Source organism: Vitis vinifera, chromosome 17 (genome assembly GCF_030704535.1).
Source record: "Vitis vinifera cultivar Pinot Noir 40024 chromosome 17, ASM3070453v1".
Lineage (NCBI taxonomy): Eukaryota > Viridiplantae > Streptophyta > Magnoliopsida > Vitales > Vitaceae > Vitis > Vitis vinifera.
Window position 1 is genome coordinate 5,622,108 of NC_081821.1, and position 10,345 is coordinate 5,632,452.

At 35.7% G+C, this 10,345-nt stretch overlaps 1 protein-coding gene across 2 annotated transcripts; it reads left to right on the plus strand.

Moving 5' to 3' along the window:
• Window positions 1–2,053: 2,053 nt before the first annotated feature.
• LOC100259380 (uncharacterized) lies at window positions 2,054–3,983 on the plus strand. Of its 2 annotated transcripts, none has more exons than XM_010665196.3 (2): window positions 2,054–2,303; window positions 2,739–3,983. In XM_010665196.3, exon 2 carries the CDS (start codon window positions 2,775–2,777, stop codon window positions 3,675–3,677), a length of 903 nt encoding a protein of 300 aa, XP_010663498.1. In that variant the 5' UTR covers window positions 2,054–2,303; window positions 2,739–2,774; the 3' UTR covers window positions 3,678–3,983. The 2 variants fall into 2 exon arrangements, with proteins under 2 accessions (XP_010663498.1, XP_002273196.1); XM_002273160.4 differs by having other exon boundaries at window positions 2,750–3,983.
• The last annotated feature ends 6,362 nt before the right edge of the window (window positions 3,984–10,345 follow it).

A 10,345-nucleotide genomic window follows, 5' to 3' on the forward strand; every position in this document is an offset into this window, starting at 1 on the left:
TGTATATATATATATTTTGTCCTCTATATTATTCTTTATCATATAGTGGAATTTTCTTTCTCATCTGTAGAGGTAGACATGATAGGTTTAATCACGTTAAAACCTTGTATACCTTTTGTATGATTTTCTTTATTTTTTGTGTTCTTTCTTTAATATGTTTACATTGACGCTTTTGTTTGTACATCAAAAAGTATCAGAGCTTCTGTATACTCAACAAATGGTATCAAAGCCTTGGTTGAAGATGTACTCAACACACCACAAGTTAAGAAATACCTCGATTGGTTGTAATACCGACTAAGGGAGACCTCAAATCAATTAAGGTACCAATTAATTAATGATTCTCCAATAATAATCTATAACTCTATAATGTCTAGAAAATGACTGATCAGTTGAACAATAACTTGTGTTTAATGGTTAGTTTCAACAGTGAACTTATATTTAAGGCTCTTTATACTCATTTATATAATTCATGAAGAGGTTTCACTTCAATCTTTAAAAACACATACTTCAAATTTGCAAAAATCATTTAATGCACCTTTGATCCTATCTCTTAGATTTGTACTCCATTGTAAGGTAGAGGTTGTACTCCTTCGTTAAGTTTGAGGGATCACTTAGAGCCTATGAAGGTCAGTTAGAAACTTGAATCAAAGTATAAGTCTATAAGAGGGATTAAAGGGCATTGATTGAATAAGTTTTTAGTTTAATAGAGGAGTCTTGATACTAGAAAGAAGCAAGAGGAGGGTGAAAATAGGTAATTGCCGAACCAACATACAAACTATGTTTGCATATCTTTCTCCTCTTATTTATTTACTTTCATCGTCATTGCTTCAAGTGCTATTGTATAAGAAGGATTGAAGGGCTTTGATTGAAGAAGTCCTTAGTTTAATGAAAGAGCCTTAACCTTGGGAAAAAACAAAGAGACAATTGTTGAACCATTATAAAAGTCTTGTTTATATATTTTTCTCTCATTTTCTATTTATTTTCATTGTTACGGCTTCAAGTGCTATCATTTGCATTAATTTTTTTTTAAATTCAAATTTGACCAACACTTTATTCACCTCTCTCTTAGGTGTATACTAGGATTGAATTAACTATGACTTCATAAAATTTGCTCCTAAGGAATGCATTGTGAACTTCATATCTTATAATTTGTCAAGTAAAAAACTCGTGAAGAATTAATTAATGAGAAAATGATATAGAGCTTAATATAAAACCACTTACAAATGAAGACACGTCCATTGAAGAACACGAAAATGAAACTAGTAGAGACAAAATAATTGTTAATGTAGATCAAAGGACATTGAAATCATACTTGATTACAATTATTTTTGTACTTCTACACTATGTCGTGTTTAAAAAATAAAAGTAAAGAAAGCACGTTGTTTATGACTTTTGATTAAATTTTTAACTCAAATTTGCAAGCACGCTTTCCTCTTAGATTAAGATAGAAAATATCATATAAGAGAATATCCTTTTATGCAAGATTCATCATAGAAGATTATATATATATTTTAATTAATAAATTCGACTTTTGTTTATTCCATTTTCTTTTTCTCTTAATTTATAGGAATGGATTATGCAACCATTGATGTCGTGTTATTGAGACCCATCATTTTCAAGGTTGTTTTTTTAGACAAACATGGGAATCTTATTTAAGCTATTAATAAGATTCTTATAACATTCTCCTTAGCAAAGGATAATTTCATTCTTTAATAATAAATACGATTGTTGTGGATACAAAGGATTAAATCAATGCCTTCGTCTTAGCTGTTTCTAGAATCTTCCTTTTCCTTTCCGACTTATTTTTATATTTTTATTTTAAAAGACCCAAATTACAGCAAGAAACCGCCTCCTCCCGGGGCCCACAGCCTCCAACAACCCATCCTCTGCTCATCACCCCTTACAAATACCTGTTCTCTCCATCCATCTCATGCCACGTGGCTACAGCATAACTGGCACATGACGTGGTGAGCTGGACGCGCGTCTGCGTTTACACACGAGAAGCACTCGATCTTTCCCGTAATTTCTTTAAATTGGATTTAACTCCCATGGTTCTTGAAAATGTCTCAATCACACCCGGGAATGTGATGTCCATTTCTCATTCTCGCCCACATCTTTTCTTTGCACGCAGACACGGTGCGGAAAACCCACCTGTAGTTTCGCTTCACTCCTTTTGTTTTGTCGCCAAAAGCACCCCCAAACAATAAATCTCTGTGGGTTTGTAAAAGCTCACCCATCAGTGTTCCAATTTAGGAAAACATGCACAAGTTCAATGCGTGCTGCAACTGTTACTGTCTCAGAAGGTTCGTTTCTTCTCCTTTTTCCTTAACTGTATCTGGGTATTATTTTGGTTTTGCATCTGTTAAATACGGATTCTTGCTTGTTTTGGATTTTTTTTTTCTCCTAATTGAGTTGGGATTTTTCTTTTCATCGGTTTTGTAAAGAATTTTTAGTTGTTTTAGGGGTTTTTTTTTTAATTTTGGGTCTGCTAATTGTTTCTGTTATTGTGGTTTCTTTATTTGCTGATTCTGGGATATTGTAAATGGAGTTTGTGTTTCAAGGGTTTTGATCAAGTTTTGAATTCTAGGGTTTGTGAAAATGTTGGTTTGTAGCATGAATTCAAAATGTTGTAGATGTTTTCATATGGGTTTTGTTATTGTTACTATTTTTTTTTTCTGTGATTAAGTTTGTTCTTTCGTTGATTCTGAAATATTATTTCTGGGTTTTTTTCTATCTAGGGTTTTTTCAGGCTTTAAGTTTTAGGGTTTGTGAGAATGTTGGTTCTTGGTATGAATTCAAAAAGACAGAGGCGGCCAAATGTTAGGTTGGGGGAGATTGGAGATGTTTCTGCAGCTTTTGCATCTGTCTCTTCCCAGAAAACTCACAAGAGATGGAAACATGACCTTGTGAACCCTATGGAAACTGAGTGTAACTCTGGTTATGGGTTTTCAGATCCTGGAGTCTCTCCTAGGGTTACAGCTGATTTACAGCAGAACAGAGAGAATAAGAACCCTAACTCTTCCAAATCAGGTTTTGAGTTAGTCAGCTCAGAGGAAATTGATATGACTAAGTCTGAACTGAATTTTGGGAAGATAACCCGGAAATGTCGGCTGATGAAGCGACGGGTAAGGAGCACTGGAGGTAACAATAGTGTTTTTGGTAGTGTTTGGGGTTCTAAACTTAGTCCTGAATTCAGTAGTGAAGATGGGAAGGAATATGGAGGGAAGGAGTTTGCTGGATTCACATTGAATGAGTTCTCTGATCTTGACCCCATTGATGGTTTTAAGAGCTATTCAGATCATGAAACTTCAGGTATGAGCAAAGAAGCTTGCGAGAATGATATGGATGAACCCAATTTGCCCCAACACAATCCTAGTGAGTCTTGGAAGGAAGATGCTTGGTATGAAGTGAATAACGGCTTTCCTAAATCTAGTGGTGAATGTGATAAGATGACAATTGGAGGCAGTAATGTAAATAGTGTTAGGGGATGGTTGGAAGATATAGGGTTTGGTAAGTATGCCGGTGTTTTTGAAATGCACGAGGTGGATGAGGAAGCTTTGCCATTACTTACTTTTGAAGACCTCAAAGAGATGGGTGTTCTTTCTATTGGGCCTCGTCGGAGGTTGTACACTGCAATTCAGCAATTAAAGGAAGGAGGAGGGGGAATTTCTGCTTGACAAATTAATGAACAGAACATATAGGTAATCTTGCCCCTACCAGGTCTTTTGTGAAGCAAAAGTCAGAGATGTGCATGTAAATTTTCGAACTTTATATGTTTCCTTTTGCCTTTTGTCATTTTTTAAAAAGCTTATCAATGCGATAAGACAGTTTTCCTGTGTTTTTTTTCATTAGTGGATCTTCCTTACTGTTCCTTGTTCACCCTTCAATTTCATCAACTTTGAGAAACTCTGGACCATGATTTTGTACCATCAACATTTTTTGTTAGCAGCTTATGAAAGAATCATAATTCACTTTTGTGGCCATTATGTATTAACCTGTTGTCTTGATAATCCTTTTTTATTGACATGATAGGTGGAGTAACCTCTTCTCTTTTGTGGTCCAGTGATGAGTCTGTTGCCATATAATTGTCAGTTAAGACCGCTTGATTTTGCAACAAGGAAAGCTGCTTTTGTTAGCATATTCCTTTATGATGGCAGTTGATATTCATACAAATTAGATTTTTTATTTATTTATACCTGCTATTGGATCAATGGGGGCTCATTCTTCTTGAATTCTTGCTGTCTGTGAACAAATGGATCAGTTAGCAGCTTGCTAGTCAGTAAAAATATTGAACACATCAATTGCTAATCAGTAATGAGGCCTCTCTGGTGGTCCTAATAAGAGTCTGAACGACATTGTCCTGCTATGTTGCAATATGTCTTACTGGTACCTCAGAGGAAAACCTATGAGTTCAGATTCTCAGTCTGATAGGTCTCATATCTTTCTGTTATCCTTTTTCTGTCCTAAATCAGTTGTCATCCCTTATAAGAAGGTTTCATACTGATAAAGTGATGCGGTTCCATGTATCACAATAAAATTTGTTCTTTAACAAAATTTTAGGTTTCCTACTACACTGTGCTAGCTTGATGGGTGTCCTCACTTAAGCAGCCAATGACGTTTTTCAATTATGTGTTTTACAATCAAAATTAATATTAATAAAAAACTCAAAACATTTAAGCAAGAAGCAACAAATATGTAGATTTTAATGGGGTGTACAAACTTAACATGCAATGCAAAATGGACACAAGAGTGCTGTTCAATGCATATCTCAGTATGGCATTTTTAATGTTTAAAAGTGTTCTTAAAATACTCAAATGAGTAAAGTTCTTCTTATAGGTGCCTCTTCCATTACCATTGCATCAATTTCATATCCATAGTAGTACGCCTATATCCTGACCCATTTGTGGTTTTGCCCCCATATCAGAGTTTGGTATGGAGGGATGCTCTAAGTTGTGGACAGAGAACACTCTTTTTTCTCCTTCAAGACTCAAAATTAATTTTAGTGTTACTGTGTTAGACTTTCTCTATTGGTTGTATATAGACAAGGCTTTCATTTTTGATCCATGGTGATAGCTATATGTTGGGGAGGATACTCTTTTTATTTTATTTTCTATATATAAAGACTTTTTATGAATGTTGGGGTATTTACTCATTTAAACCTCCTCTGCTGGTTGTATAGGTATAGGGTTTGTGTTTTTGATCCTTGGTCTAGTGGCCTTGAGTTTCCTCAACGAACTTTGGTTTTAAGAGCTGTTATAAACATTTATAGTGGTCTATGCTGTCCTCTATGGCTTTAATTACACATTATTATACACAAAGAATAAGGTGATTGGAGGTACTTAATATAAAGGAACAATCCTGTAGTTTCCCTTTGAAAATTTGGAGTTCATCATCCTTTAGTTGGTAATTATTGACCCGTAATTACTTCTCCAGTCTGCTTCTTCAGTAGACCTCATGGTATGCACACACTGTAAACTTTCTGTAAAATCAGTGCAGTTATGTTACATGTCTGTTTGGGGAAGTGAATTAGAGAGTTAGATTAGAAGATTTAAGTTACTCTCTGTATTATTGGGTTTTTGGGGTTGGAGATATTTAAAAGATTGAAGTTCTTGGATTCTTGGATATTCATTTTCTTCTTGTAATTTTGTTTCTTGAATATTTTCTGCATACCCTGTACATGCAGGGGGATTGCCCTTTCTTATTTCTCTTTCTGTTCGATAGAATTCATGCATTGTAACTTGCTGGATGCTCCTCATCTTCTAAGCAAAGTAGATGGTTGATTTTCTAAAATTTCAGCCTTCTTAAGGTTCTTTCTTCTGCAATGTATTAAATTTCATTAAGAATTTACATCCACTTCTTGTTATAATAATTTTAGGCACTTACTGGAAAGAAAAAGAAAAAAAAGTCGGGTTAAATACATCTGCATCCAGACACTTATTCAGAAGGAATTAGACTAAATTACCATGGATGGTTGGCACAGAAAACCTTTTATATTCGACTTGCTTCCTGGAGCTGTTCCTTCTAAAAATTTATGATTGTGAAATAAACAACTATGATACTTCTACCCATCTTCCTTCTTTCTCCCCTGGTTCTCGGATGATATAAGTGAATGCTAGATGGATTTCACTACCAGCACTCTGAAGCAAGGCCTCAAGTTTTTTTATCTTTTTCTTTTCCATTATTTTATGCTCCTTCCATCTGGCTTGCAGGTGTTTATGTTGAATTTTGTAGAAATCGATGATCCACCAGGTATATTGATATTTTTCCTAGCAATATATATCATTATCGGGAATTGCATGGAAATTCCATCATTTGGACAATCAAAATGCATAGAACTCTAGTTAATTAGTCTATGTGGTGTTTATCAATGTCCAAGGAGCTGGTCTCCTGAATCAATCTTAGACTTGAGATAATCTTGAAATGCCTCATTTTTCTGGTGATGCTGCACAGAACCCTGCAAGGGATAAATTTTATTATGAATTGCTTGATCTCAATTTTGAATTTTGCAGCGATCCTCTCAAAGAACTGTGTTCATAAATTCATGACTTTCTTGGAGGATGGGGCATCAGCTACTCAGCAGCTTTCGTTCAGGTGTATGTTTGTTCTAATACAGCATGAAATCAAGAATATGAGCTGATGATACTTGGCCTAAACCCTGTATTTGTTATGATTGGTAATCAAAGGAACAAGGCAATTTATTCTCCTGTAATCAAAATTTCGGTATATAGGAAAGACGCCCAAATTCAACAAGTCTTGGGTTGCTTACAAGTTACCAAAACGCTCATTCGAATGTGATTGTTCAAAAGCAGGCTGTTCATTACGCCTTCCAAAAGTGCAGGACATCAGTTTTTGGAAGAGACTAGGGTATGCTTGAAATTTTGGAAAATAGTTTCTTGTTTTTAAGAACCTTTTATCATAAAATAGTTTTCTGTTTTTGAAAGCACAAGATGATATTTTCTAAGAACATGTTTTATTTGTTTTCATTTATTTTTTGAGGGTTGTTTTAAAAAATAATTATACTAAGATAAAATAATATATATGAAAGTTATTTTTAAGGATTGTTTAAAAATATAAAAATGGGTTAACAACATTTCAAATTCTGAAACTTATTTTTGTTTCTGTTTTAAAAAACTATTTTTGAAAACCGTTTTTGAAAACACTTCCTACTAAACAGTTCAGAGCATAATAACCCACTTTTTTGAGTTTCAAAAAATGATTGTAACATGCACTTGTGGAGGATTTCCCTTGGCATCATTTCCTTGGTTTTTGACGTATAAAAAGGGTGTCAGATTTTCAATGACTAATATAACTATGGATGCCCTGTTCACAGGACTTTGGAATTCTATTTAAAATCCAAAAATAGCATAATTCCTTAAAACAAGTCTTCATTAGGCCCCTGCGTGAACAGAAGGGAAAGAAGACCTGGGTCTAGATGTATTTGTGAATCATCACTAGGGGTCTAGTTTGATTTTTGTCGTATTGGAAGTGGGATGAATCAGTGGAACTTTATGTTTGTAACCAGATAATCAAATATCAGTTGAAGCTAAAGCAAAGGTTCCAGAATTTGACTGGCTACAGGACTTGAGTCATTTCTGACAACGGAATTATCCAATGGAAGATGGGGAAAAGTCGTTGGAAAGCTAGTAAACCCATATGAGAAAATGCTACAACAATCTGTGGACAATATCAACAAATGCATTGTGAGAAGAGATGGAAGGAAAGATGTAGAAGAAAGTGAATGGCAAGACTGTGATGGAACTTGGAAGAAAGGAGAGGACAATACAAATGAAGACAGACGATAACGATAACGAAACATACATCTCTCTCTCTCTCTCTCTCTCTCTCTCTCTCTATATATATATATATATATGGAGACATGACACCCTTGGCATGAGTGGTTTGTTGTGATGCAGATAAGGACTTAACACTAGTATGACTTGTTATTTTTATTGGCTTCTGATACCATTAAATGACTAATTGATATGCTATGTCTGCTCACTACCCATTTTACATTTTCACATTTGCTTTTGGTCACAGCACAGACATATGGACTAAGCTCAACCGCCCCAAGCTTATCACGTGAATGCCTAGCCAATCATTCCTGCAGATCGACTTCACGAGGCACTTTGACAAAAGGGAGCTCAGTTGCACCAAATTTAGGTAACTGAACAACTGGCCAAAGCCCTCTTTCTGAGGTGGAACTACATATTTTGTCTATGAATGGCTGCCTCTAGTACAATTTATGAGTCTATGACAGATAATATAGACATATGAACAGAACACAGATATACTTCCAAGTACCCTTTGCTTCATGACTTCTTCACATGCGTTAAAAATGTGTTTACCGACATGTGTTGCTGATCTCTTCTTCTGCCATGTTTGGAGTGTTTGTTTGATTTTACAATAATGGTAGGCAGTCACTTTGTTTTATGGGAAAGAGGATTGGCAAATTTAAGGTAACCTAGAGGCATGTAAGCTCGGTTTTGCTGAGGTTGCCATGTTTGCACACGCCTCTCTGCAGTCATTTCTGCATCAAAACATCATCTATGGCGATGTTGTGTTTCCCCATTTTTGTTATGTGTTAGGTACATATGTTGGTTGAGACTCATGGTGCCATTACTAGGACTACCAAAACCATTACTGGATGGTTTAACAATGGCTTTCCACCATGTGGTAGGCTCACCCCCCAATTCCATTGAATTAAATACTTGCTCCTACCAGTGTGGCTAACATTTTTAATCGTATCGATCATTTGATTAGGTTGTTGAACAGTCCCCTCTTCCCTCCCCCATGTGCAGAAGTCAATACTTGAATATGGGGATTATGTCTGTCTTCATCACTGCTGGGTGTTGTTGCTCATAAATATAAATTCTAGCTGGGAGAGAACAATGTTGTTATTAAGACCATGTACTAGCTGTTGGAAAATTTTATTCCATCTAACTCATGGATCATTCTCATTCTCATTATTTTTATTTACTTATTTTTGGTAGATTAAGCTTGGGATCAAGCTCACAAGTTTCATAGTGGCAAGGCATGGCACCATTAAGTGACAGGTAAGAGCTCAACCTCAATAATTAAGTCAAGTTGTGCTTGATGTGGAGCTTTCTGTCCCTAACCCCAGATTCCATATGGGCCATGTCATGTTGGTTGCTGGTTTCCGCTATCTTTATTTGAGAGACTCAAACATATCATTTTACCAAAACCGAAAATTTTAATTAAGAAAAAAAACCAGAGTGTTTCATCTGCTATGCTTCAACTTGCACTATCATATAATTTGAATTCTGAACTGTTCTTAGTTCAAAGTTCAAAGTTCAAAGTTCAAACCAGGTGTCTGATGAAAAGTGAAGATGTTGATTAGGACCATGCCTCATTTTGTAGTTACAGATAATACAGCTTGACCCCTTAGAGGCATATCTCCTATCTCATTTCCCAGGATTAAGCCTCTGAATGTGGTTTCTGGGAGAGATTCTATATTTGTTCATGAATGCCCTCATCAATCCATATAGTACAAATATATCTACTTGCAAGATCTTTTTGAAGATATTTTGGTTTCGTAGTCTTGCTAGGACCATAGGCCACTAGAACAGGGAACCCCAATTCTTTGTGGGGCATGGGCAGGATGGATTGTAGTGTCGACATAATTAGAATGATTAATCACGACATTAGCGGGTGTGGCGTAGAAATCTTGATTAATCCCTTTGCCTTAACCTCAATTAGCAGTGATAAGACATTGTGGTTTTAGAAGAAGCCATTGATTTGTATTCATGTATAATTGCAGTATCGTTTAGATGTGACTAGGAGATCTGGGCATTCATATTGTGTTAACGTAAAAAGCTTGTTAAAAAAAAAAAAAAAAAAAAAAAAGGATACAAAACAAAAACAAAGGAAAAACAACGAAACATCATTTGTATTTTGTTGGTATATTGTGGCAAGAGGGGGACCAAATTTGTGACAAGCAGTTGTGTCAAGTTGCTCATTAGAATCACATCACTATCCATTTTTTGTATCTTCTCTCCCTCTCTCCCCCTCAATGTATATATCTCAGGTCTACTTTCAGAGCCCCACCGCCCCTATCTTGAGCCCCCCCAACTCCCAATCCGAGTCATGTCATCAAAATTTCAGCTGGTTTATTGGTAAAACCATGAATTCAGGCTCTGATTAAAGGGTAACAGTGAAGGGTAGGGTGAAGCAAAATGGATGGTTCCAAAGCTTGTTTGTTTGTGGAGAAAATGAAGTAAAAGTGGAGAGGACTGCTCGAGAAGATTTTGGGTAGTTTAGGATGTGCATGGGGGGGCGTATAATTGAGGGGAGGAATTGGGTAAAATTATCATTTGGGGAGGGATGA